A 27474-nucleotide genomic window follows, 5' to 3' on the forward strand; every position below is an offset into this window, starting at 1 on the left:
ATCTCCACACAGTTTAACACAAGTGCTGTCATGCTTTTTCAGAGTTGCTCATTATGAAGGAGGGGCAGTATGCAGCCACGCTCGATCCTTATGGAGACTTGAGCCACTCCGTATCGCGTGAGGAACTTTCCTTACATAAAAACAACAAAAAACGGTGCTACCGCATTCATTTTCATCTCATGTACTTTTCTCCTGTCGGCAGTTGGAGCGGGGGTCACATTAAATGGGGCCAGTCTTTCCGGATACGTCACATAACAACGGGCAGGTACCTTTGTCTGGATGAGGAGAAAGGACTGCTGCTGGTGGACCCGGAAAAGGCCAATTCCAAGATGTCAGCCTTCTGCTTCAGAATCTCAAAGGTCACCGTCCTTCAAAGACATCCGAGCCAGACATGGACTCAGGGTTTGAGACTCCGTTGTGTCGTGTGCACATTTTCGCAACACTGCATAAGCAATGCACTTTTTACACTAACCACAGGAAAAAATTGAAGTGATCCAAAAGCGAGACGTGGAGGGTATGGGCACGCCCGAGATCAAGTACGGAGAGTCCATGTGCTTCGTTCAGCATGTCTCAACCGGCCTCTGGCTCACATATGCTGCCGTTGATGCCAAGTCCGCCCGCCTGGGTCCTCTGAAGAGAAAGGTGAGGCAGAAGGAAGTCAGCGTGTACTGTGTGTCTAGCATGTGTGCTTGATGAGTATACACCTGTGTTCTTAGGCCATACTCCATAAAGAAGGGCACATGGACGACGCACTCACGGTGGCTCGATCTCAGACCGAAGAGTCCCAAGCATCCAGAATGATTTTTAGCACGTCAGGCCTCTTTAACCAGTTCATCAAGTAACGCTGCTTCGGTTTATTCTAGTAAATAGCCATGCTTTTAGTTTTTTTTAGGTCATACAATGGGTTTCTGTGTTCTTTTATGTGTCTCCAGAGGTCTAGATGCTCTGGGGGGGAAGAACAAATCTGCCGGCTCCACCTCTCTGCCCATGGACACCGTGGTGCTCTCCCTGCAGGACCTCATTTTTTATTTCCGACCCCCGGAGGAGGAGCTGGAGCACGAGGACAAGCAGTTCAAGCTCCGCTCCCTGAAGAACAGACAGAACCTCTTCCAGGAGGAGGTCGGCCCAACTACCGACGATTGACTCTTCTTGAAAAATGTTTAGCTCCTGGGTTCTGAATTCAGTTCGGTTGATTTATGTCCATTCCATATTTGTATTTGAGTTCTCTGCATGTCCTTATTGTCTCTCAACAGGGAATGATTACTCACGTCCTCGACTGCGTGGATCGCCTCAACGTCTACAACACGGCAGCCCACTTCTCAGAGTACGCCGGGGAGGAAGCCGCGGAGTCATGGAAGGAGATAGTCAATTTACTGTACGACTTGCTCGGTACGTCTTATCTGCTTTTTTTTTGGTTCTTTGTTGATTTTGGTTGCGAGTGTGACGAGTTAACAATGGTTTGTGCTTCTCTTCATTTGTGAAGCTTCTTTGATCAGAGGTAACCGGGCTAACTGTGCCCTGTTCTGTGATAACCTCGACTGGCTGGTCAGCAAGTTGGATCGTTTGGAGGCATCTTCAGGTATCTAAGACTCATTGATTATATTGTATTAAGATTCTGTGCTGTACCATATTAACACGTTCTGCGTGTGTGTGTTTATTTATGTATATATTGTCACATTTTCATGACAGGAATCCTGGAGGTCTTGTATTGTGTTCTGATTGAGAGTCCTGAGGTGCTGAATATTATCCAGGAAAATCACATCAAATCCATCATCTCCCTGCTGGATAAGCACGGGCGCAATCATAAGGTCGGGAACACGTGACACTTTTTACTGTGCTGAGCAAAATTTGTTTATTTTTTGCCATTGATCTCTTCTTTAATTGATGAAATATTGAGCTAGCAGCACTGGAACAATCTTCATGGAGTTCCCTATCCCCTTTCTGAAGGTCTTGGATGTGCTCTGCTCTCTGTGTGTGTGCAACGGGGTCGCGGTGAGGTCAAATCAGAATCTCATCACAGAGAATCTGCTTCCCGGCCGTGACCTCCTACTTCAAACCAACATCATTAACTATGTCACCAGGTGGGTCGATTGGTATCAAAGCGCTACAGGCACTACAGGCTCAGACAGCTTCATGCTATTTGTTTCTCTGCCGAAGCCCAATCATCAAGACATCTTTACTGAGTCAGGTGTCGTTTCTGTGATACTCCTTCAGCATGAGACCCAACATCTTCCTCGGAACCTGCGAAGGATCCACCCAGTACAAGAAGTGGTATTTTGAGGTGATGGTGGACGAAGTGGAGCCGTTCCTCACGGCTCAGCCATACCACCTGCGCGTGGGCTGGGCCCTGACGGAGGGCTACAGCCCTTACCCCGGCGGAGGGGAAGGCTGGGGGGGCAACGGCGTCGGAGACGACCTCTACTCCTACGGCTTCGACGGGCTTCACCTCTGGTCAGGTAAAGCGCACCGCCCCCAGCGGTTTCAGATGGGAACAACATGTCGATTAAGATAACATACGCATTGACAAATCGATGATGAATTCTCTCCGTATTTCTACAGGACGTGTTCCGCGCCACGTGGCCACACCCAATCACCACGCCCTGGCAGCAGAGGACGTGGTCAGCTGCTGCCTGGATCTGAGCGTGCCCAGTATTTCCTTCCGTATCAACGGGCATCCTGTGCAGGGCATGTTTGAGAACTTCAACCTGGACAGCTTGTTCTTCCCTGTCGTCAGCTTCTCTGCCGGCGTCAAGTAGGTCATTTTGCCTTATAAAATGAAGAGCTATCAATTGATTTTTTTTAATAAAGAGTGGAGAATTATTCAATTGTTTTCACTGCTGTCAACCTCCTACGCAAGGTTGCGGTTTCTTCTCGGAGGGCGTCATGGGGATTTTAAGTTCCTCCCGCCTCCGGGATACGCTCCATGCTACGAATCAGTGCTGCCAAGGGACCGTCTGCGGATCGAGCCCATCAAGGAGTACAAGCACGATTTCGATGCCGTCCGCAACCTGTTGGGTCCAACTCAGTCCCTCTCGCACACAGCCTTCACTCCCGGCCCCGTGGACACCATACAGGTCAAAGCGAGGTCAAAAAAAAAGTTTTTTCTTCACTCTGATTTCTTCCTCTGTACTGAATTTCCAAATTCTTTCAGATTGTACTTCCTCCTCATTTAGAGCGCATTCGAGAGAAGCTCGCAGAGAACAGCCACGAGCTATGGGCCGTTACTCGCATTGAACAAGGGTGGACCTTCGGACCAGTGAGTGTTTGCAGTGCTGAGGCAAGGATGCTGCATACTTTAAAAATACTTTTTTTTAAATTAATTTCTCTAAATCATTGTTAAGTTTCGCGACGACAACAAGAAGCTGCACCCCTGCCTGGTGGACTTCCAGAGTCTGCCCGAACCAGAGAAGAACTACAACTTAGCGATGTCAGGAGAGACTCTGAAGTAAGTCAGTGGCCTGGCTCAGTTAACAGCTCTGTGCTTTTTGTATTTCTAACGCCATGCGTGATTCCTTTCACAGGACTCTGCTGGCACTGGGCTGTCACGTGGGGATGGGAGACGAGAAAGCCGAAGAGAATCTGAAAAAGACCAAGCTGCCCAAAACGTGAGCTGCAACCCAAAATGAGACATGTTGATACAACGTGTTTAATTGATCACTTTTATCATGTAGACTGTTTATGCTGTCTTGTAAAGATATGTTTGGGGGCCAACTGTACTAATCCCACAGTGCTTTTTTTGTAGTTACATGCAGAGTAGTGGATATAAACCGGCCCCTCTGGACCTCAACCATGTCAAGCTGACTCCTAATCAGAACACTCTGGTGGAGAGACTGGCAGAAAATGGGCACAACGTGTGGGCCAGAGACCGGGTTCGCCAGGGCTGGACGTACAGTATTGTGCAGGTACCGCCATTCCTTTACGTGACAATTATATAAAAAAATAAGAATCTGTCGACAATATTAATGTTCTTTTCACTATTTTGTTCTGTTACATCTTTATGTTTGATATTTTCTTGCGTAGGATATAATGAACAAGCGCAATCCCCGTCTGGTTCCTTACAACCTGCTGGATGAGAAGACTAAAAAGACCAACAGGGACACAGTCTGTGCGGCGGTTCGCACTCTCATCGGATATGGTTACAACATAGAGCCACCCGACCAGGAGAGCAGTGAGTTTGCACTGCCATCTACGAGCAGAATGGCATATATTAATTTTTTCTTTGATGCAGTCCTTCAAGATTCGTTAATAAACCCGGAAGCTGCTTTATGAAAACCACAAGCTTTTCTTTTCACTTCTGTGTTTGTGTCCACGCAGGCGGACACGGACCAGAAAGCGGCGATAAGATCAGAGTGTTCCGAGCAGAGAAATCGTACGCCGTCACACAGGGGAAGTGGTACTTTGAGTTTGAGGCCGTGACAGTCGGCGAGATGAGAGTGGGCTGGGCCAGGCCCAGCGTTCGCGCCGACACTGACCTCGGGGCGGATGAGTTCGCGTATGTCTTCAATGGCTTCAAGGTGGGAGCGAGACCTGGTTCACAAGCATTCTGAAGGAAAAAAACCCGCTAACCTCGAAAACATACAATTTTCTTTTCCCAGGCCCAACGCTGGCATGTTGGAAACGAGCCTTTTGGCCGCCAGTGGCTCTCCGGCGATGTGGTGGGTTGTATGATTGACCTCACGGAGATGAACATCATGTTCACGCTCAACGGAGAAATGCTGATCAGCGACTCGGGCTCGGAGATGGCCTTTAAGGACATCGAGATAGGAGAGGGTGAGTACAGTAACGACCAGTAGTGGAGGCCCCACGGGTTTGTGTTTCTCATTCTGATGATCATGTGTGTCCCAAAACATGCCTAGGCTTCATACCTGTGTGCAGTCTGGGCCTGTCCCAGATCGGCAGGATCAACCTGGGTCAGAACGTCAGCAGTCTGCGTTTTTTTACCATCTGCGGCCTACAGGAGGGATTTGAACCCTTCGCGATCAACATGAAGAGAGACATTACCATGTGGTTCAGCAAGAGCCTCCCCCAGTTCATCAATGCGCCGACGGATCACCCTCACGTGGAGGTAGCGCGCAATGCTCTTTTCCCTGTTAGGGATTTGTTTTTGTGTTTTTCTAGATCACCACCGGCTCACTTTCATTCATGCTCTAGGTGTCCCGCGTTGATGGGACGGTGGAATCTGCCCCGTGCCTCAAAGTGACCCACAAGACCTTCGGATCCCAGAACGCCAACACCGATTTGCTGTTCTTCCGGCTCAGCATGCCGGTTGAGTTTCATGAGACCTTCAAAGTGCCAGCGGGGACCACCCTTCTTACCCGAGCACTGACCATCCCTGAGGACGAGGTGTTAGAGGTGGACCCTGACTCTGACTTTGAAATACTCAAGAAGTCAGCGACGCGCAAAGAGCAGGAAGAGGAGAAGAAAGAGCCCTCGGTGCCTAAAGAGATCCCTGCCATTAAAAATGGAGAAAATGAGAAGGACGCCTCAACTGAGAAAAGCAAGAAGAAGGGGTTTGTACAGAATCATGCATGTAGTACAGCGACTTGACAGGCAGGGGTCAGGTTCTTAATTGCTGTTGCATTTTACAGGTTCCTTTTCAAGGCTAAGAAGGCTGCGTTAATAAGTCCACCGCCCGTCGTTCCCACCATGCCCCGTCTAGTGGAGGACGTGGTGCCAGATGACAGGGACGACGTCGACATCATCCTCAACACCACTACGGTATAAAATACTAAAGCTTTTAGTTTTAGGGTTTTCCTATTCATAATAATAAAAATAATAAAATAAACTTTGCACACTTGTTTTCCCATTTGCCTTTGTTCCCTTACCAGTACTATTATTCTGTGAGAGTGTTTGCGGGGCAGGAGCCCAGTGGCGTGTGGGTCGGCTGGATCACACCTGACTATCACCAGTACGACCCTCATTTCGACATCAGCAAAGTGAGAAACGTGACGGTCACTGTAGGCGATGATAAAGGAAACATACACGACAGGTATGTAACTCTTCTCCAGACAGAAAGCGGAGAAAAACGTGTTGTTTCTTTCAAAATGGTTGTTTTTCTGTCTTCCCTCAGCATAAAACGCAGTAACTGCTACATGGTGTCGGGAGGAGAGTTCGGCAGCTCCCAGCAGACCCGAGTCAGTCAAGAGGATTTTGTGATCGGTTGCCTTATTGATTTGGAAGCAGGACTCATGACTTTCATTGCTAATGGGAAAGAGATCAACACGTTTTACCAGGTCAGATGAGCTTCATGGTATTCATACAGGTCCTGATAAAAGTCTTGGTCATTTACAGTCATTTCAACCGTTGTCATGTTCCCCTTTTGTAGGTGGAGCCCAACACAAAACTGTTCCCCGCTGTCTTTGTCCTTCCTTCCAGTCAGAACATGATTCAGTTTGAACTAGGCAAGCTGAAGGTCAGTCACAAAAATGCCTACGAATGACTGAGTTTCATACGTAACTGTTCTCCTTTTACATAATAAATACCTTTTCTTACTATGATCGTCTTTTTAGAACATCATGCCCATCTCAGCCGCCATGTTTCGGAGTGAGCGCAAGAATCCCGTTCCCCAATGCCCTCCTAGACTGGATGTCCAGATGTTAACCCCAGTCATCTGGAGCCGCATGCCCAACCACTTCCTGGCTCCAGACACAGGTCGTGTGAGTGAGAGACTTGGCTGGGTGGTGCACTGCCAAGAGCCTCTCACCATGATGGCCCTCCACATCCCAGAGGAAAGCAGGTCAGAGGTGCATTGGTCTGCATGTACCTAGTGCAGGAGTTATCATGGTTTTCTTTTATTTTTAAATATTAACCCGTTTAGTGTCCTCCAGGTGTATTGACATCCTGGAGCTGTCTGAACATATGGACTTGCTGAAGTTCCACTATCACACCCTGAAGCTCTACGGCTTGGTGTGCGCTTTGGGCAACAACCGAGTGGCTCACGCTCTGTGCAGCCATGTGGATGAGTCCCAGCTCTTCTACGCCATTGAGGACACCTACCTGCCCGGACCCATGAGGAGCGGCTTCTATGACCTGCTCATCAGCATGCACCTGGAGTCTGCCAAGAGGAACCGGCTGGGAACCAACAAGGAATTCATAGTTCCAATGACGGATGAAACACGCAGCATCACTCTGTACTCTGACAAATCTCATGCTTTACCTGGGGTCGGCCTCACTACATGTCTGCGCCCCAAACTCCATTTCTCCTCCATTGGATTTGTTGGGACCGATCCGGACATCTACACACTGAGTCCAGTGATCCCCTTACAGGTGAGGTGGAAGAAGGTTTGACATTTTATGGACCCCCTCGGGTCAGTAATAATCATAAGTTTGTTTGTATTTCCAGGTGCTGAAGACCAAGGCCCTGAACATGCTGACCGAGGCGGTGCAGGACGGAGTTCAAGCCATGAGAGATCCTGTGGGAGGGAGCGTTGAGTTTCATTTCGTCCCAATCCTGAAGCTCATCAGTACCCTCCTCATCATGGGTGTGTTTGATGATGAAGATGTCACGCACATCCTGAAGATGCTCGAGCCCACAGTCTTCAGTGGCAAGGAAGCCGAGGAGCCCGCTGAGGAGAATGTAAATGTGAAGGAAGAGAAGGAGCAAAAGACTTCCCCGAAAGAAGGAGCCACGAAGGACGATCAGCAGGAAAGCATCTGGGAAGAAGAAGAAGAGGAATTTGAGGACGATGGTTTGGGTGAAGACGATGAGGAAGAAATGGAGGAAGAGGGGGAATTACAGACCGACTCGGTTGTGCCACATGAAGGAAAAACGGACGAGACGGATCAAGTAAATGGCGAGAAAGGAGCCGAGGAAACGGAGAAAGAGATTAAAGAAGAGAATAAAGAAGAGCATCTGGAGCAAGGACTCTTCCAGATGAAGCTACCAGAGTCCGTCAAGCTGCAGGTGCGATTCCGAATTCACAAAAGGTTTCTGCTTTTAGTAGAGTTATTTTAGTTGGTACAGAATGAATGACTCTACTTTTGTCCTCTTAGATGTGTACTCTACTGCAGTATTTCTGTGACTGTGAGCTACGTCACAGGGTGGAGGCCATCACTTCTTTTTCAGACCAGTTTGTCAGCCAGATACAGTGCAACCAGAGGCACCGCTACAATGAACTCATGCTGGCCTTCACCATGAGTGCCGCTGAGACAGCCCGCAAGACCCGTGAATTCCGCTCCCCTCCGCAGGAGCAGGTACAACCTCGATAGTGACGCTGTGATGATTCTGTGGTTAAAGAAAATCTTGAAACATTGAAACGGATGAACAGGTCCTATTTTAAGCCTGCCAGCGAAACTCGAAAAAAGATCACATCACTTCCTAGGATCAGGAATTGTTCGCAGCAGATATTTAACTTGTTCCTTTTCTTGCTGTGGTGCAGGTCAACATGCTCATGAACTTCAAGAACTGCACGGAGGATGACGAGTGCCCCGTTCCCGATGAGGTCCGCGACGCTCTGCTGACTTTTCACAACACTCTGCTGGGTCACTGTGGTTGGTCTTCATCACCCACCTCCGCATTCAAGAGGATCACTCCAGTTGCCAGGTTTGAGTAGACACGACAGTATCTCATTTGAACCTCTCTCTTAGGTGTTCATATTGAGGAAGAAGAACAAGAGGAAGAAGTGGTGAATTCTGTCCGTGGACGACTGGTCCGTTTGTTGGAAAAGGTGAAACGAATCCGCGAGAAGAAGGTAGAAGTGGAGCCTGAACCTCAGGAAGACAAAAAGCCAAGTGAGCCTCTCGTCTTTTGCATGTCACAATCAAATGCAAATTGCTCACTGGGTCTTTTCTTTGTATCAACATTTGTCTGAAGAGAATTCCATTTCTTTTCAGTAACTTTACTACCCCACAGTCTGCAGTAACTGCAATACAGTACGTAGAATCTCTTGTCTTTTTTCTTAACTCGATGTACTCTTTTAATCAGCCACATTGCAGGAGCTGATTTCCCATACCATGATCCATTGGGCCCAGGAGTCATTCATCCAGAACCCTGAGCTGGTGCGTATGATGTTCAGCCTGCTTCACAGGCAGTACGATGGGCTAGGCGAGCTCATGCGGGCCCTCCCCAAGGCGTACACCATCAACGCGGTGTCAATTCACGACACCATGGACCTGCTGGAGTGCTTGGGCCAGATCCGCTCTCTGCTCATAGTCCAGATGGGTCCGGAAGAGGAGAGACTTATGATTCAAAGCATCGGGTTAATATGCTGTTTTGATTCATTCTCAAATATCTTGCCTTGATACATTTTTGGAAAACCGCAATGTGACAGGAACCATCTTCATTTTGGCCTTTCTCAGGAACATCATGAGCAACAAGGTTTTCTATCAGCACCCCAACTTGATGCGAGCCTTGGGCATGCATGAAACGGTCATGGAGGTCATGGTCAACGTGCTCGGTGGCGGGGACTCAAAAGTAATAAATTTTTTTGTTCCACTCAACTGCATTGCGAACATGCTCAATACATACAAAGACCTTGCTTTGAACGTGGAGTAGAGAATAGGCCAACTAATATGCTTAACTTTACATTTGCAACACGTGTCTTTTTTTCCCCCAATAGGAGATCAGATTCCCTCGAGTGGTGACCAACTGCTGCCGCTTTCTCTGCTATTTCTGTCGCATCAGTCGCCAAAATCAGCGCTCTATGTTTGACCACCTCAGCTATCTTCTCCAAAACAGCGGCATCGGCCTCGGTGATTGTTTTCTTTTTTTAATTGAGTTCGGCAGTATTCCCGTTGACTTGTTCTGGATGTGTGAACTGTGATTAAGCTGGGCGTTGCGTGCTTTAAGGAATGCGGGGCTCAACTCCCTTGGACGTGGCTGCAGCCTCTTGTATCGACAACAACGAGCTGGCATTGGCTCTCCAGGAGCAGGATCTCGAAATGGTAAAACGCCGTCAATGTACGAAACGAGCACCGTACCCTAACGCTTCAACAATTGAGTACACCGTTGTCTTTGCAGGTGGTGAAGTACTTGGCCGGATGTGGACTTCAGAGCTGTCCAATGCTGCTGTCCAAAGGCTACCCTGACATTGGCTGGAATCCTTGTGGCGGAGAGAAATACCTTGACTTTCTCCGTTTTGCTGTGTTTGTCAACGGTGAGATTGTTCGCTGCACAATGAAGTGTTTCAGTTCTAATGTATCGGTTTCCGCTTCCGCCCGTCATACCCGCTAACGCCGTGTTTCTACGCCCCTTCCGTAGGAGAGAGCGTGGAGGAGAATGCCAATGTGGTGGTGCGTCTCCTCATTCGCAGGCCCGAGTGCTTCGGTCCGGCGCTGAGAGGAGAGGGCGGTAATGGTCTGCTGGCTGCAATAGAAGAGGCCATCAAAATATCAGAGGACCCTGCACGGGACGGTCCCAGTGTTAAGAAGGACAGACGCTTTCCCATGTAAGAATTCTTGCTTTGAATTTGTCTTTGTTTAAAACGCTTTGGTTTGAATTCCTTCCGATGGTCTTTAATGAGGAGCCAAAGTGTGCATTATCTCTTGCTGTAACACATTTTCCATTGTTCTTCTCTGGCAGGTTTGGCGGAGAGGAGCAGCAAGAGGAGAACAGGGTGCACCTGGGAAATGCCATCATGTCCTTCTACTCTGCCCTTATTGACTTGCTGGGACGCTGTGCTCCCGAGATGCATGTAAGCTGTTTAGTACCTAGCACAAATAGTTTGAGAAGGAAAGAAAGCCTGGAATAGGAAATCTTTATAGAAAAAAAAAATGTGTTTTGTCTCTTCAGTTGATCCAGGCTGGGAAGGGCGAGGCTCTGAGAATCAGAGCCATCCTGAGGTCTCTGGTCCCCATTGAGGACCTCGTTGGCGTGATCAGCCTCTCTGTTCAGATTCCTTCGTTTGGAAAAGGTAGACACCTCGGAAAACATAGCGCGTCTTTAATCGGCGACGATCGTGTTGTTGGAACACTACCGCTCATGACATGTTTTCTCCATGTCATGCTTAGACAACAGCATCATAGAACCAAAGATGTCGGCCAGTTTCGTGCCGGACCACAAGGCTCCCATGGTGCTGTTCCTGGACAGAGTGTACGGTATTGACAACCAAGACTTCTTGCTCCACGTGCTTGAGGTGGGCTTTCTCCCTGACATGAGAGCTGCTGCCTCTCTGGACACGGTGAGCCTCGAACAACCGAACAGCCAGTGCCCGAGCAGGATGACAACCGCTGAGCTCGATTCACTCCCAGAATCTCTGTTCAAACAGGTTGCGTTCGGCACTACGGAGATGGCGCTGGCGTTGAACCGCTACCTGTGTTCTGCCGTGCTGCCGCTCATCACCAAGTGCGCCCCGCTCTTCGCTGGCAGTGACCACCGAGCCATCATGATCGACTCCATGCTGCACACAATCTACCGGCTGTCTCGTGGACGAGCCTTCACGAAGGCCCAAAGGGACATCATCGAAGAGTGCCTGATGGCTTTGTGCAAGTGAGTTCATTCTCGAGGCAAATGTTTCTTGCAATTTAACATAGCCAGGTTCATAGTTCAAGAGTTTTATCTTTCTTTCAGGCATTTACGTCCATCGATGCTTCAGCACCTGCTGAGGCGGCTGGTGTTCGATGTGCCCATTCTCAACGAGTACGCCAAAATGCCCCTGAAGGTATGAGGATCCTTGTAACATTTTAAAACTCTGACAAACATGCTCGTCTGGTCTGGATTTGTTTAATTTTTACGTTTTCACTTCTTGCAGCTTTTGACCAATCACTATGAGCGTTGTTGGAAATATTATTGCCTCCCTAATGGTTGGGCCAACTTTGGAGTTTCATCAGAAGAAGAGCTGCATCTGACCCGCAAACTGTTTTGGGGGATCTTTGAATCGCTAGCACACAAGGTGCAGCTCCTGCAATACTCGATTTGACATTTTCAGTATATTGGATGGTGTATGGTTATATTTTAATATCTTGATGTTGTGTTTACAGAAATTTGACGCTGAGATTTTCAAGATTTCAATGCCTTGCATCTGCGCCATAGCTGGAGCCATCCCTCCCGACTACGTGGATGCCAGCTACTCTTCAAAAACAGAGAAAAAGGCCTCAGTTGACGCAGAGGGAAATTTTGACCCTAAACCGGTAGAAACCACCAAGTGAGAGGATTTGTTTTATAGCTGTCGAGACAGAAAGTATCTCTCTGTAAAATGAGCTACTAATGGACTGATTCTTCCTCCAACTACAGCACTATCATCCCAGAGAGACTGGATTCCTTCATCAACAAATATGCTGAATATACACATGATAGATGGGCCTTTGAAAAGGTGTTACTTTTTGCTTGAAATAAGGCATATATTTGTAGAAATAAATGATAGCTGTAACAGACAGTCTTTGCATGTTTGTTCCAGATCCAGAACAACTGGTCGTACGGTGAGGCGCTCGATGAAAATGCAAAAACTCATCCCATGCTTCGACCATACAAGACCTTCTCAGAGAAGGTGTGTCCACGGTCACACACTGTGCATTAAATCCTTTTGTACTTTTTCCTTCCTCTGTGCCTGCATTTGATCACACTGACAATTTCCCCACAGGACAAAGAGATCTACCGTTGGCCAATCAAAGAGTCAGTCAAAGCCATGATTGCATGGGAATGGAACCTAGATAAAGCCAGAGAGGAAGACGAGTCAGATAAGAAGAAGGCAGTATCACGGAAAATTTCACAAACTGCCCAGGTATAAAGCACTTATATATATGTTCTAATGCTTAATCATTTTTATCACAGCAGTGACACTTTAACAATAACCTTTTCTTGTAGGCAACCTATGACCCGAGCCATGGCTACAGTCCGCAGCCCATTGATATCACACACATGGCTCTCTCAAGAGACCTGCAGGTACATGTTGGAACCTTTTGTGCTGTACTCTTTGCATCTTATCAATATTCATAGTTTACATCTGTTCACAGTCTATGGCAGAGCAACTGGCAGAAAATTACCACAACACCTGGGGACGAAAGAAAAAGTTGGAGCTGCAGTCCAAAGGTAAAATGTAGATCGGTCTTTGGTGGAGGGAACGGTGCCATTCGGAGACTGAGCGATTTTGCTTTTTGCGATTTTCAAGAGTTTTGATTGATTTTGTGTAGGAGGTGGAACACATCCTCTGCTGGTGCCCTACGATACTCTGACAGCAAAAGAAAAAGCACGAGATAGAGAGAAGGCTCATGAACTGCTTAAGTTCCTGCAGCTGAATGGATATGCCTGCACAAGGTAACGATGTTACGATGCTATGAGACATGTTTTCTAGTGGAACTGTTAATTGTGTGAAATGAGGCATTGAAACAGAGAATGACTGGATGCAGGTAGCTGGCCAATTCCATAGCAGTTTCAAGTCACACAAGTGTTTGAACATTTAAAATGTGTTGTTTATAACATGCTTTATTATTCCGACTATAACCCTAACAAAGGAAAACAGTAATATGGAAAGATTCTTATCTTTCTCTTTGTGATGATGTGATATTTGACTTACTTACTGAAACCCGTAATGAACTTGGAGTTTGGGGTGTTTTATTTAGTACAAAGCCCTATGTTCTGTTTCCCTTTTTAGGGGCCTGAAAGATATGGAATCTGACATCTCATCCATCGAAAAGAGATTTGCTTATGGTTTCCTGCAGAAGTTGTTGAAATGGATGGAAATTGCCCAGGAGTTCATTGCTCATCTTGGTACCGTGGAGCATAAATCAAGAGCATTCTGCATCATCCGATAGAATTCTATTCATGTAACTTTATAACAGCCGTTTGTTTCTTGTTGAACTCTTAATAATATCATATTTGCCATGTGCTTCACAGAGGCTGTGGTAAGCAGTGGGAGAGTGGAAAAGTCTCCTCATGAGCAGGAAATCAAATTCTTTGCTAAGGTGACACTCTTAGTTAAAGTGAAAACAAGACCCGGCTTGTCTTCATCCCTATACTGAGTAATTGTGAAAACTCTCTCTCTCTCTCTCTCTCTCTCTCTCTCTCAGATCTTGATGCCTCTAATCAACCAATATTTCAAAAACCACTGCCTCTACTTCTTGTCGACTCCTGCAAAAGTTCTGGGGAGTGGTGGGCTTTCTTCCAATAAAGAGAAGGAGATGATTGCAAGGTGATCTGTCTCTTATATTAACACCTCTCTCTTCACCTATGTTGTCTAATGTATTTCTTTCTCATATTGCTTTCCGCTTTTAATTAATGTCCTTTTTTTCCTGCATTTTCCTATCCTTCACTTTCTTCTTTCCTTCTCGTCGTAGTATCTTCTGTAAAATGTCTGCTCTGGTGAGGCACAGAGTTTCTCTCTTTGGTAAGGTGTCACTTTCTAAACATCAATCTTTCTGAATGGTCTCACACTTTTCTTTTCCGTATTGAATGTTTTTTTTCCCACCACTCAGGTGCAAACGAATGCAGTTGTTTTAATGTGCATTCACAGTCGCTTTTGAATCTGAATTCTACCTCGTATGAGCAGAACTGTTTTTTCTGCGCGCAGGAACGGACGCTTCAGCAATCGTTAACTGTCTCCACATCTTGGCGCGGTCGTTGGACGCAAGGTTCGATACAGTTTTTCTAGTCACAAGATACATTGCCACTAATAGAGAATAGTTTTTTCTGTTTTTCATTGTGATGTTTCTTATTTCATTCATCAGGACGGTAATGAAGTCGGGCCCTGAGATCGTGAAAGCTGGGCTGCGGTCGTTCTTTGAGAGCGCCGCCGACGATATCGAGAAGATGGTAGAGAACCTCAAACTGGGCAAAGTGTCCAAAGGCAATCAGGTAATCGCAGTGCACACTGTTTGAAAACGCGCCTTGCACATATTGCTGTACCTGACGTTTGCAAATGATCTGTTAAACGTTGGAGCCCTTTATATCCATCTAGCCCACCATCACATTCTGCTTCTGTCCTTCACAGCAAGTGAAAGGCGTCTCCCAGAACATTAACTACACCACCATCGCCCTGCTCCCTGTGCTCACCTCGCTGTTTGATCACATTGCTCAGCACCAGTTTGGAGATGATGTCATGCGTGAGTGCTTTCGCATTCGTATTATTTCAGATTTTACCTGGTGTGTATTTATGAATGTGTTCTGACTCTGCCCTTGCTCGTCTCTCCCGCCTGTAGTGGATGATCTACAGATGTCCTGCTACCGCATCATGTGCAGCATCTACTCTCTTGGGACTGTCAAGAATCCGCATGTAGAGAGGTAATCACATATTTGGTTGGTTACAAATGTGTACGGTTAATTAGAAGTCGTAACCGGGAACATTTTTCTCCCTTTTTTTCTTCCTTTTAATTGTCCATTTACAGGCAGAGACCAGCGCTCGGAGAATGTTTGGCTCACCTTGCAGCGGCCATGCCGGTGGCTTACTTAGAGCCCCATCAAAATGAATACAATGCTTTCTCTGTCTACACCACTAAGACACCCAGAGAAAGAGCCAGTGAGTGCATTACCGGTTCCTCAGATTTGTTAATGTCGTAAAAATGTCTCTAATTTCTCTAACTCCCTCTCTTGCTAAAGTCTTGGGCCTTCCCAACGAGGTCCAGGAATTATGTCCCGACATTCCAGAGCTGGACACTCTGCTGAAGGACATTGGGGACTTGGCGGAGTCGGGGGCTCGTTACACCGAGATGCCTCATGTGATCGAGATCACCCTCCCCATGCTGTGCAACTACCTGCCTCGCTGGTGGGAGAGAGGACTTGAGAACTTCCCCGAGATGGAGGGCCAGATCTGCACGGATGTCACATCCGAACACCTGAATCAGCTGCTCGGCAGCATCATGAAAATTGTTGTCAACAACTTGGGCATCGATGAAGCCTCTTGGATGAAGCGGTTGGCTGGTGAGCAGCACCTCCGACTCTATTAATGCGCCACGTTGTACACCTGGGCAAATCGTTTGTACGGATGAGACGATGCCTTTTTGTTTTCCGTCTCAGTGTTCTCCCAGCCCATTGTCAGCAGGGCGAAGCCGGAAATGCTCAAATCCCACTTCATCCCCACGATGGAGAAGCTGAAGAAACGCACTTCAAAGGTGGTGGCTGAAGAGGACCATCTGCGGATGGAGGGCAAATCGGAGGGGGACGAGGAAGACGGGACCATACGGGATGAGTTTGCCGTCCTCTGCAGAGACTTGTATGCCCTCTACCCTCTACTTATTCGCTACGTGGACAACAACAGGTACAATACAATTAGAAACATGTGAACCTCACTGTGAGTCATGCCAGGTACAAACAGAGTTAAAACATCATCATATATTTTCATGTTCATTAGCCAAGCTCTGCGGAGCCTCAAAGTGATTTGTTCTGCTACAGGGCAAGATGGCTCACATGCCCCGACCCAGATGCTGAAGAGCTCTTCCGGATGGTTGGCGAGGTCTTTATTTTCTGGTCCAAATCTCATGTGAGTTTGTTCATTTGAACGCTGAATGCCGCCACTTGTTGCAGCTCACACCCTGACGTGTGATTTCTCCCTCTGTTGTAGAACTTCAAACGAGAGGAGCAGAACTTTGTCGTGATGAATGAAATCAATAACATGTCATTCCTCACCGCCGACAGCAAAAGCAAAATGAGCAAGGTGAGTTGACTGCAGGAGGACTAGTTTAAGATCAGATCTTAAGCTGACTTATTGCGTAACAACTCTTTTTTTTGTGCCCTTTGTGCGTTTCAAGATTTAATTACTTTACACACTATTTTCAGCGAGGTATAAATGGGCATTTATTAAACTATTACTACCCTTAGTTTAGCTGTAGGACATTGAAACCATTATATCATCATAAAGAAATGCACCTGAGCACCATCTTCACCAGAGTCTTGTTTTCTGGCGGTTTCTGATTTAGAATTTGTTCTATTTCTAATGTCCTTGTTGCATTGGGCCACGTTTGATATCGTTAAGACAACCTTTGGAGGTTTGATATTTATTCACATTTTTATTTATTTTTTTAAAGATAGCAGATGTGTTAACAATATGCTTTCTTTGGCTGTCCCCTGTCCTCTTCTTTTGGGTTGCGGATGGGTTTCCAGGGCGGGGACTCAGAGGTTAGACATTGTTCCTGCACGACCGCTGTGCTGACCGCATGGCACCTCACTTTGGGGGAGCTTTTCATCAACCTCTCCAGCACACTGGCATATCTGATCCCCCCCCACACACACACACACATCCGCAAAACACACAAGCAGACACACTCACAGACGTGCACATTGCAGTCGGAAAGAGACCTGTCCCCCAGACAACTAATTGCATACAAGGGACAAATGCCTTTCTCTGCACATGCTTAGTCATGAATACTTTTGTCTATCAAAAGTGAAACAAAACAGTTGAGAATTTGTGATTGCTATTAATACATAGGCATATTTATTAATATAATACAAAAATCCTAGGCAGAAGTCTCTTAAAAGGAGCATAAGTATTCATCTTCATGAGTATTGCTACGCTTAAGGAATCAAGTCCCTGCACTTGTCTTACACAAAACAGTCCTCACCTAGTTCGACATTTTGTATACAATGATACATTTCTAATCACAATGCACTACGAAGAAACACACATCATTCTCATAAAGGATCCTCTGCGGGCCGTCCCCAGCCCTGCCAGTGTGTGAGGGGGGAGTCTGGAGGCGCTTGATGAAAGTACTCAGCTGTGGAGTTGGGCTCATGGCACTGGGCTCTGCACCGAGCCCAAGGTGGCAGTGAGAGCACAGTGCCATCATCCCGTCACTGAGTTTGCTCTTTTTTGATCCTAGTTGAGGTGGAGTCTTCTAGTATGTCTTTTGGTTTCTTTTTATTGAAGGTTGGTTGACCTGTAGCTTCTTTTTAATGCAGCTTTTTGCCACTAGGGGATGATGTTAGTCTTCTCTGTGCTCTTTCTTCTCTCCTCCCAGGAAATGCCATGGCACGCCATGGTTTACTTTCCTTTACACCTCCTAGTATCCACACTAACACATGCCTTGATGCTTAACATCACTGAAGCAGTTCTCCGGAAACATCTGTTGGGTTCCCTCCTTAGAATGTGCTCAAAATGACCATGGACCTAACCATACATTAATTCATTCCTAGTATCCACATTATTCCCCCAGAAGGCTTTGCACCCTCTAAACTAGTCATACCCATAACACACTTGCGTTTGTCTCTGAATTGAAGCAGAAGCAGTGGCTGATGAGCTGAATTAGTTAAACGCTGGACTGATGTTTAACTCGGAGGGAGCGTACAGCCTCTGGGATTGACTTAATGAGTCATTTATCATGCAATGACATCCCAACAAACACTCATAACGCAAAGGTTGCTTTTAGGAAGCCTGTAACCAGCTTGTTTTGTTCGCTTTATATTTCAGACTTAATGTATGTGTCTGAATTTTCTATTAATTAAGAGACTTACCGGTAGGATCATATAGGAACGATAGTCATTATTTTCACTATAAAAACTAAGGGTTTATACACCTGAGCCACTGTAAACATCACAACTTGTGATTTTGTAACGTTCAGTGGACCACATTAGGCAGTAGTTGGTTATTTTTAGCAGCTTTGTGTAAAACCTGAGTGGTAATAAATATTATCAATACTGTTTATTAATACAGTCGCCAATCCCAAAGTTAGATTTACTCATTGGAAGCCTGTGAATCTGTTCAGTGACACTTTCCCCACGCGGGGGGCTGTCACTGTGTGACCCCGTTGTCTGAACATCTGTGGCTCAAATAGAGCACGCATAATAGGCTGAAAAGGCTACAAAATACAGTACGTTTGCACACACATCGTAACACACACACTCGCACACACATCGTGGAGGACTCCAGAAAGAGCAGACAACAGAAGGACTGAACTCTCACACAAACAGAGCAGCAGTGCAGGAGACGGGTCGCGTGGACACTTTGCTACTAACGCTCACTCCAATTTCAAGAGTTCCGTTAACGTAACTTCATCTAACAGGTTAACCGTTCGCCAAAGGGCTGCTGTTGTGCGTTGGTTTTGGCTGGTGTTCGTGGCATGCTGGATGGGTTGTCACTTGAATGAAATCTGTTTTCTTTTGCACGTTTTGTAAATGCGATTTCACTGATTTAATTTCTTATAAGACCCATTCCTTTCAGCTTTCACCTTTCCCAAGCTAGCTATATCCCCACTTTGCCCACACATTTTCACAATACCCTCTACTGACCAGTCTGAGCTCAGAGAAACAATGTTTTTTACATATTTGGGCAATAACAGCAAATAGCCGTTGAAATGTAGTCACTTACTTTTTGTTAAGACGCTGTTGACAGTAGCATGTTTAATAGGAATCCCCAGTGGCCATACGTGTGTAGGTATTTCTACATGAAGGGCTCGCAGTACTTTTTAGTGCTCAATCATCACTAAAAGGTAGGATTATGTTCAACGTTTTGTAAAAAGAAAAGAATCAACAATGTTTGTCATAAATCTTTTGTGAGAATACATCGAATGAATCACATTTGCTCTTGTTGTGTTGCAGTAAATCTTGGAATTATATGAAAACAATAGTCGATCACCGATGAGGGCTTTTATCTACCCAAGCGACTGCCAGAGACGTGTTCGATGCGGCCTTTTTTGCTTTTTCTGAGAATGCTTTCTGGATATTGTGCCTTTTTCTTAGGGCGGAGGCTCAGACACTGAACGCACCAAGAAGAAAAGACGCGGAGATCGTTACTCTGTGCAGACTTCACTTATTGTGGCTGCCTTGAAAAAGATGCTCCCCATAGGCCTCAACATGTGCTCCCCCGCCGACCAGGAGCTCATCAACTTGGCCAAGATCAGATACTCTTTGGTACTTTTTTCTGTGATGCCGATGTCTGTAATGCATATATGCTCATAATATCTTATAATCTAGTAATGCCACTGTGTAACTAAAACTATAAACACAAATATGACACAGAAATTCATGATGGCATCTTTACAGTTTCTAAAGATTTATATAATAATGTTTAAAGTATACTACCTTTTTTTTGCAACAGATCATTGTTGTAAAACTTTATAGTTATTTTTTCTGCATTCGTTATAGTGTATAATACTTTAATTGAAAGTAACTTTAGGTACTCTAAGTACATGTTGGCTTCAAGTAAAAACGAAAAAATATGAAATGCATGTAACAACATACAAAACTTGTAACCATCACATTTTAATGCATTATGACAGAGACTTGAATACTTAAAAAAATATATGAATTACAAACAGTGGGAAAATAAAACATAATGATTCTCGCAAAGAAATGTTAGTGACTGACCAGCAATTATGAAGTATAATGCAATTTGTTTCATTTTAAAATACTTTTTTATGTTTCATGATTTTGGTTTTATAAATACTAAGAAGTGCTTACAACTCTAACTTCACTTTGATGTGCGTTGATTTCATTTTAAGAATATTTATAATCCATTATAGACATGAGAATTACTTTGATTCTCTACGATTCTTATCACGTTCACCACTTTTGCTTAAAAACACATTCCATAATTGTTTCTCCTCCCGAACCCTTGTAGGGAGACAGTGTTTGATCAAACGTTTTACTTTCCAGAGAGACACTGATGAAGAAGTAAGAGAGTTCCTGCAGCACAACCTTCATCTGCAGGGGAAGGTAGAAACTCCCGAACTGTCCCTCTAACCCCTGACCCGTGACCCTAACCCTTCCCATCGGATTTGTGACAATAACCCGTCACGCTGCATGTCAGAAAGCTCTGTGCATCCCTGTGTTGCGGGGAAGGTGGACAACCCGTCCATGCGCTGGCAGATGGCCCTGTACAAGGAGATGGCGGGCAAGGCGGAAGACGCCGACGCTCCGATGAAGGTCGTCAAGAGGGTTCAGGAGGTCTCGGCCGTCCTATACCACCTTGAAGTGGTGAGTGAACCCCGTGTCATGTGACTCCCGAGCGACGAATTGCTAATTGTTTTGTGAGTTTGGTAGAAAATGTATCGGAGATGCTAAAGAATAACCAAATGACGCTGTAGTAAAGTATTTATTTATTGCGATATGAATGAATCCACTTTTGTTAACAAGGGGTGAACATCAGCCTCGTAGGCCCTCAAGGGGAAGTTGCCCTGCAGGGATTACTTTGGCCACTTTGCCGACGTTTGCCTCCTCTCGTACAGACGGAGCACCCGTTTAAATCCAAGAAGATGGTGTGGCACAAACTGTTGTCCAAGCAGAGACGCAGGGCCGTGGTCGCCTGCTTCAGGATGACGCCGCTTTACAACATTCCCAGGTCAGAATTGACGAGTACAGTGTTGGGTTTCGGGAGAGTGCAAATTCAAGCTCTTTTCTCCTTCCTGCATTCAAGGCATAGAGCTTCAAACATGTTCCTGGAGGGATACAAAAGGAATTGGCTTCACTCAGAGGGTTACTCGTTTGAAGACCGGATGATTGATGACTTATCCGTGAGTGTCACCTCACATCCGTTTTCATCTTGACTTTTTCTTTCTATCTTCTATGCCAGTATTCTTTTTACCCCCCCCCCCCCTCCCCATGCCATCTCTCCTTGTACGTCCCAGAAAGCCATGGAGCAAGAGGAAGGAGACGAAGAGGAGGAACGAGAGACAAAGCCGGATCCTCTCCACCAGCTTATTCTGCATTTCAGTCGTACTGCACTAACAGAAAAGAGGTTAGATAGGTCCTGACTGCTGTGACGTGGAGAAAGTTATTAGTTATTCCTGGTTTACCGACCGTCTTCTCCTGTCTCAATTCCAGTAAACTTGATACAGATCATCTTTATATGGCATATGCAGAAATTATGGCAAAGGTGAGTGATCACAAAGGGGTTTCGGAAACTCGCTTTCAGTTGTATGCGAGATGTGCTGAATGTGTTTTTTTTCTTTCTCTCCTTCCCTTCTTGTAGAGTTGCCATATTGGTGAGGAAGAAGAAGGGGGAGAGGAAATGGTGGAAAATGCCGAGGATGAGATGTCCTTTGAGGTGCGACAGTCAGAACTGGTAATGGGCGACCAGGGGCTAGGGACCAGGAACACAGTGGAGCGGTAGCTCTCCAACGCACCGAGTGACCTCATTATCAGAGCATTACTTCACATGCACATCTCTCTCTCTCTCTCTCTCTCTGTCTCTTTTTTTCTGTGTTTTGTCTCATTCCCTCTGTCTGTCCTGTCTGTGCTCTGTCTCTTCTGTTGGCATGTTGATCGTTCTTTTGTGAGTTGCTTGATTTAGAAACTCTTAAGCTCCAATCCAGATGTGGTTCTTTTGGAACTATGTACATCCTAATCTTTTCAAATCCTGCTAAAAGACTCTTTAAGTCTATGTAGCAAAGCAATTATTTAAATGTACATTTAGGGTTTCAGAAGAATGATTCGTCCTGTTTACACTTTTGTGTGCCTCGAATCTGGATTGGGTGGAATTAGATTAAATGAATTTAATTTAACATCAACAATATTAACGAAGATAATCAAACTAATAATCATTAGACTAATAACAAATCTCTTAAAAAATGTTCACTTTTAAGTGTTTAACACATCTTGACAGGCATTAAAAAACACTTTTGATAAAGTTATGAAAAGGAAACAATTGGAGAGAAAAATGCTGTTGAAAGATTTCCCGATTACACCATAAGTGTCCATTTCTCTATTTTTACAAGCCGTGCTCTTCATGCTTCACGGTTTACTTTGAAATAAAAAAATAGCTGCCGCAGCCTTCACTAATTTTCTTATGATACGGTTAGACTCAGACACTGTAATGCTGCTGAAACGTCCAGTGTTGACTTCACTGGTAAAAGTGAATGAACCACAACTATAAAAAAAATACATATTGTTGTTTGTCTGACCATAAAGAATTTGTGTTTTATTTTTGCCATAAACTATTTAAAAAATATTTATAAATGCAAAAATGCCTTCAAAACATTTGAGGGCTTATATCAAACTGGGGAGTTAGACATACTAAATGAAAAGACTAGAGATGAAAATAGATACGTTATTAAAGGCCTTTGAAATGAAACTGATTGTGGATGTGATTTAACACAAACTCATTGACTAGTAATGTCATTCCTCCCAGTTTATATAGATGTCCCATTGTTCTTTCTCTCTGTCTCCTTCTCCATCGCTCCATGTAACCCCTCTCACCTTCATAACAGCAGTCTTCATTAACTGAATGCGACTGATCAATGTTCCCTTCCCCCACTCACATAGCGTACTGACAGACTACAGTGAAAGCCAGTGTAGAACATGCAACACATGCAGTGTATAGTAGTTATACACACACACACGCACACGCATAGATTTAAAACACACACACACACACACATCCAACACGGTGCATAGTTCACAATCAGGTTGAATCAGAGAGTCAGGGACTGGAGGTTCGAGGTCAAACTGCACGACACATAGTGGGTAAAGCACGAACAGGCATACGTGGGAGGGGGGGAGGGGGGTTGGAAGTGGGAAGGGAGGGGGTGGGGATGAGGGGGGGGGGGGGGGTAGGATCAGAATGTGGGATGTTACAAGTTGATTTGTGATGTGGCTGATCAGAGGAGTGTCAGTTTGTCCTCTGAATTCAGAGATATTTATTTAATCGCCATTCGTTCTAAAAATGGCATTCCATTCCCAGGTGACTCCAATATAATTGAAATCCAACGGATTAAACACTATTTAGAGCCAATTTAATGTTTTCATCTTCAAACCATTCTTTAAAGCTAAGGCACGCTGCTTTGAAATGCTAATGAAATATCTCCGAGACAGAAGGATTACAGCTCTTATTAAGTGTCTTACTTGCAGGGCTGCTGCAAGAAATACACAAAAATAAGGCTAAAATGCTAAGCTGATGGGGCTGTTTCCTGTAGTCTAACGCTTGCTCCAGCCAGCAAACGTGAACAAGTAGAGTAACAACTCCATGACTAATAAAGTTGGGTGTCAGAATGTGTGCAAGAGTCAACCAGGTACTTTCCATATACAGTAACAACCCATCATGCAAATGTGTGTGTAATGTACACATGGAAGACAGAAGAAAATTAACTGTGATGAAGAAAAGGGGAAAGAGCATGCCATGGCATACATTTTGTTTTATCACAAAACCAATTGGGAATTTAGGTTAAAAATGATTGTTATGTTCAGATGAGTAGTGCTGCAGATATGGACCACTTGGGAAAAGCATGGTAAGTTGATTGGACTGTGAAAAATTGAAAGCACTGGGTGAAAGGAGAGTGGATGTGAAATGAAATGGAAAATATGAACAGATAGAGTGGATTCATTTATTTACTGTACAGTATAAATCATTGCCAGTTACTGCTGGATGTGCATAGGTAAATTAACTTTATCTTTGAGATACCCTGACTTCAGGTGCACTGTACACAGTTCACTGCTTTTGATTGAACAGCACATTGGATGTTTTCTAGCCCCTGATTTGCACATCACTTCAGTCTCTAAGTTTTAATTGTGCTTCCGTATTTAAGATTGCTGCTGAAAGTCCACTCTATCTATTCAAATTCTCTGTGGGACATTTAACAGCACCAAATGCTCATAATGTTTGTGTCCCCTGCAGGATAAAGAAATGGAGAAACAAAGGCTCTTGTACCAGCAGTCCAGGCTTCATAATCGTGGTGCTGCAGAGATGGTGCTGCAAATGATCAGTGCATGCAAAGGTAGCCTTGATCCACATGTTCGGTCCGCATTTTTTTCCCCAAAAAACTCGCCCGCACAGTGATTCGTTTTCATGAATTTATCTTTTTCCATTTAGGTGAGACTGGACCAATGGTGACCACAACCCTCAAGCTGGGGATCTCTATCCTAAACGGAGGAAACAATGTGGTTCAACGGGTATGTGTTCTCGAAGCATTTTGACATATGAAGTTTTTAAAAAAAGCACTGAAATCGATGGCTTCTTCTTTTTTTGTCAGAAAATGCTGGAGTACTTGAGGGACAAAAAGGACGTCGGCTTCTTTTTGAGTGTCCAGGCACTGATGCAGACATGCAGGTCGGCCTTCAATTGATCAACACATCTCACAATACACAAGTACGAGTTGTGTTTAATAATGAGTGTATGATCTCTACAGTGTCCTGGATCTAAATGCCTTCGAGAGGCAGAACAAGGCGGAGGGCCTGGGCATGGTTTCAGAGGAGGGCAGCAGTAAGTCCGCACGCTCTTTTCATCGGCACCAAGCATAATAGTGCCCGAGATGTCGCCTTTATTAGTGTCCCTGCATCATGTTAAGGCAGACATTGACACTGTTGAGTACTCTCACTTAACCAAACCTCATTTCACAATAATATGCACAATCGCCAGGACTCAATGTATGAAGTTTAAATTAACCAGTTAAACCCCAGATTAATAGTTTATTCAATGCAATGTAGCTATACGTGATGTATGCTATCTGTATGCATATGATGCCGATGACCCCCGTGTGATGCTGGATTCTTCTCTTTGTTATAATAGAAAACAAGGAAAACTTGAGTCGAGTTGGTATTTACAGTGTCTTTTGTTTGTATTTTTTTTTAGATGAGAAGGTGATGTCAGATGATGAGTTCACCTGTGACCTCTTCCGTTTCCTGCAGCTGCTTTGCGAGGGTCACAATAACGGTGGGAGGGACTCGCTGCTTCAAATGAGAGTACAATTGATGATTCAAACCAAGTTCGGATTGTGAAGCATTACTACTTTTCAAAAGGATCTCTTCTGTCCTGCAGATTTCCAGAACTACTTGCGCACACAGACGGGCAGCACAACGACCATCAACATCATCATCTGCACCGTAGACTACCTCCTCCGACTCCAGGTGCAACTTTAGATTCAGCCCGAACATGATGCCGTCGATAAAGATTAAAAATAATACATTATTATAATAGTATTATTTTCAATTTGTCCTCACTGTTTGTTTTTTTTACAATCAAGGAGTCTATCAGTGATTTCTACTGGTATTACTCCGGCAAAGACATCATCGATGAACCAGGCAAAAAGAATTTCTCCAAAGCCATGACGGTGGCAAAACAGATTTTCAACAGCCTAACCGAATATATTCAGGTAAAATTTAAACAGGTTGTGAATTTACACTTGCTGGTTGCTTCTCGTGTGTAACACACAGTTTCCTTTCTTCAGGGTCCGTGCACTGGCAACCAGCAGTCCCTGGCCCACAGCAGGCTGTGGGACGCAATCGTCGGGTTCCTCCATGTGTTTGCCCATATGATGATGAAGCTGGCACAGGTACGCACCGGCCGTTTATGTGCTTACACTTACACTAAAGAAAGTTTAATACTTACACTGACAGAATAAATCAGTCCTGCTACTTAAAATTTTTCGCGACCGAAAGCGACAGCAGCCATGAAAGCATGATGCTCTTTTGAGTCAAATATATTCACTTTGATTTTGAATGGACACGTTTTTTCACTCTTGACCATTACAGTGTCACGGCAGGAAAACCGCATTATTAAATAAATGATGGCTGAATTCTATTTAGCTGCTTTGGTTTCAGGGTGCCGGTGTTCAACATGCTGACTCACTTTCATACTGTCATGTCTTACTGGGACACATGAATAGTACATAATTAACATTATTTATGACACGTGTGCAATTGTCTGTTGTGAAAAAAGGCCTTTAATATGCATTTAATTGAAAGCATATTATTAAAACGTTCCCAAATGCTTCTATAATACACGTTGATGAATAATACAATAAAATGGTTAATTTTAAAATTATAATATAATGCACTTAAAGGCCACTCAACTTTTTAACAAACAAACCTCACCAACAGTGTGGAATCAAATTTCAGCATAATCTATGCACCTTTTTTTGTTAAAAAAAAAGAAAGGTCAAAATGCTTTGAGGGGAAATCACATGGCTTTTCACTCTATGCGGCGTATTCATCCTCTGCGGATAACTTTCTAATAGCACACCTTTATTATTAGCACAATCTTTTGCATGCGTAACCTTTTAATTGTAGATTCAAGTTAGGAGCCGAGCTCAGCCACACAACGACACATAACGACACATAATGACTAACACTACATTACTTTCCCATGTGCAGTCCTTCTTGACCTAGTATCAGCTGTTTTGTCTTGTAGTCAAAATATATTTGAAATACTTAGTGGGCAGGGCATGTTTTATATGTTTAAATCAAAAAAATTAAATGACTCATAGTACAGCAATGAAGTGTGATCTTAGTATTGATTCGTAGTTTATTATTGATTGTGCAGATCTGTACTAGCCCAAACATTGTTTTACTGTTATACCCAAGAAAGCATTTAAAATGTAATGTTATTATCTGTACTGAATCATTTATCTACCATTTAAACTGTCTTCCACATGCTCAATGCAGGGTAAAGTATGTATCCATTTTATTCATCTATTGATGTGATATTGTGTTTACTAGTTTGTAATTTATTCAATGTTGGTTTCCCTTATCAGGTTGTTTTATACCCACCTGCTTTTTAAGAAGACATATACTCAATTTGAAATGTCTTAATCGGGAGTTTTGTATATAATAGAAATGAAAACAAAGCCTTTAGTTTGTCGCATGAGATGTAATGTATGTAACAGAAATACAAAGCACAATTTAGATAGATGCATCATTCTAAGCTAACAACAACACAATGAATCTTGGTTTCCTGTTATTAGGCA

General features: G+C 44.6%; 1 protein-coding gene across 4 annotated transcripts in view; it reads left to right on the forward strand.

Moving 5' to 3' along the window:
* The window catches only part of LOC119215626 (ryanodine receptor 1-like), a 39519-nt gene that overhangs the window by 4962 nt on the left and 7083 nt on the right, over positions 1–27474 (forward strand). The window contains exons 10-89 of one of the 4 annotated variants that reach the window (XM_062558056.1): positions 43–117; positions 203–359; positions 478–642; positions 717–838; positions 933–1119; positions 1254–1389; positions 1484–1579; positions 1690–1808; positions 1948–2081; positions 2215–2456; positions 2560–2752; positions 2858–3074; positions 3152–3256; positions 3342–3445; positions 3522–3605; positions 3743–3902; positions 4021–4168; positions 4315–4514; positions 4596–4770; positions 4857–5065; positions 5152–5510; positions 5589–5718; positions 5829–5989; positions 6071–6233; positions 6326–6412; positions 6510–6736; positions 6828–7266; positions 7343–7903; positions 7993–8193; positions 8379–8490; positions 8587–8730; positions 8924–9197; positions 9298–9412; positions 9558–9690; positions 9788–9882; positions 9959–10094; positions 10199–10385; positions 10520–10631; positions 10730–10850; positions 10948–11117; positions 11205–11425; positions 11507–11597; positions 11688–11828; positions 11917–12080; positions 12170–12248; positions 12333–12422; positions 12516–12656; positions 12740–12817; positions 12889–12964; positions 13066–13189; positions 13527–13642; positions 13769–13836; positions 13942–14063; positions 14209–14258; positions 14442–14502; positions 14599–14725; positions 14862–14973; positions 15070–15151; positions 15256–15386; positions 15467–15787; positions 15884–16124; positions 16259–16346; positions 16428–16520; positions 16967–16981; positions 19538–19708; positions 20453–20512; positions 20639–20773; positions 21025–21137; positions 21213–21309; positions 21424–21533; positions 21620–21671; positions 21768–21860; positions 24408–24507; positions 24603–24682; positions 24763–24839; positions 24919–24992; positions 25362–25442; positions 25548–25636; positions 25753–25881; positions 25957–26061. In XM_062558056.1, the coding sequence (XP_062414040.1) occupies positions 43–117; positions 203–359; positions 478–642; positions 717–838; positions 933–1119; positions 1254–1389; positions 1484–1579; positions 1690–1808; positions 1948–2081; positions 2215–2456; positions 2560–2752; positions 2858–3074; positions 3152–3256; positions 3342–3445; positions 3522–3605; positions 3743–3902; positions 4021–4168; positions 4315–4514; positions 4596–4770; positions 4857–5065; positions 5152–5510; positions 5589–5718; positions 5829–5989; positions 6071–6233; positions 6326–6412; positions 6510–6736; positions 6828–7266; positions 7343–7903; positions 7993–8193; positions 8379–8490; positions 8587–8730; positions 8924–9197; positions 9298–9412; positions 9558–9690; positions 9788–9882; positions 9959–10094; positions 10199–10385; positions 10520–10631; positions 10730–10850; positions 10948–11117; positions 11205–11425; positions 11507–11597; positions 11688–11828; positions 11917–12080; positions 12170–12248; positions 12333–12422; positions 12516–12656; positions 12740–12817; positions 12889–12964; positions 13066–13189; positions 13527–13642; positions 13769–13836; positions 13942–14063; positions 14209–14258; positions 14442–14502; positions 14599–14725; positions 14862–14973; positions 15070–15151; positions 15256–15386; positions 15467–15787; positions 15884–16124; positions 16259–16346; positions 16428–16520; positions 16967–16981; positions 19538–19708; positions 20453–20512; positions 20639–20773; positions 21025–21137; positions 21213–21309; positions 21424–21533; positions 21620–21671; positions 21768–21860; positions 24408–24507; positions 24603–24682; positions 24763–24839; positions 24919–24992; positions 25362–25442; positions 25548–25636; positions 25753–25881; positions 25957–26061 (11353 nt within the window). The remainder of the gene's footprint in view (positions 1–42; positions 118–202; positions 360–477; positions 643–716; positions 839–932; positions 1120–1253; positions 1390–1483; positions 1580–1689; positions 1809–1947; positions 2082–2214; positions 2457–2559; positions 2753–2857; positions 3075–3151; positions 3257–3341; positions 3446–3521; positions 3606–3742; positions 3903–4020; positions 4169–4314; positions 4515–4595; positions 4771–4856; positions 5066–5151; positions 5511–5588; positions 5719–5828; positions 5990–6070; positions 6234–6325; positions 6413–6509; positions 6737–6827; positions 7267–7342; positions 7904–7992; positions 8194–8378; positions 8491–8586; positions 8731–8923; positions 9198–9297; positions 9413–9557; positions 9691–9787; positions 9883–9958; positions 10095–10198; positions 10386–10519; positions 10632–10729; positions 10851–10947; positions 11118–11204; positions 11426–11506; positions 11598–11687; positions 11829–11916; positions 12081–12169; positions 12249–12332; positions 12423–12515; positions 12657–12739; positions 12818–12888; positions 12965–13065; positions 13190–13526; positions 13643–13768; positions 13837–13941; positions 14064–14208; positions 14259–14441; positions 14503–14598; positions 14726–14861; positions 14974–15069; positions 15152–15255; positions 15387–15466; positions 15788–15883; positions 16125–16258; positions 16347–16427; positions 16521–16966; positions 16982–19537; positions 19709–20452; positions 20513–20638; positions 20774–21024; positions 21138–21212; positions 21310–21423; positions 21534–21619; positions 21672–21767; positions 21861–24407; positions 24508–24602; positions 24683–24762; positions 24840–24918; positions 24993–25361; positions 25443–25547; positions 25637–25752; positions 25882–25956; positions 26062–27474) is intronic. The other 3 variants (XM_062558058.1, XM_062558057.1, XM_062558059.1) reach the window with 3 other exon arrangements.

Source organism: Pungitius pungitius, chromosome 16, assembly GCF_949316345.1.
Source record: "Pungitius pungitius chromosome 16, fPunPun2.1, whole genome shotgun sequence".
NCBI classification, from domain to species: domain Eukaryota; kingdom Metazoa; phylum Chordata; class Actinopteri; order Perciformes; family Gasterosteidae; genus Pungitius; species Pungitius pungitius.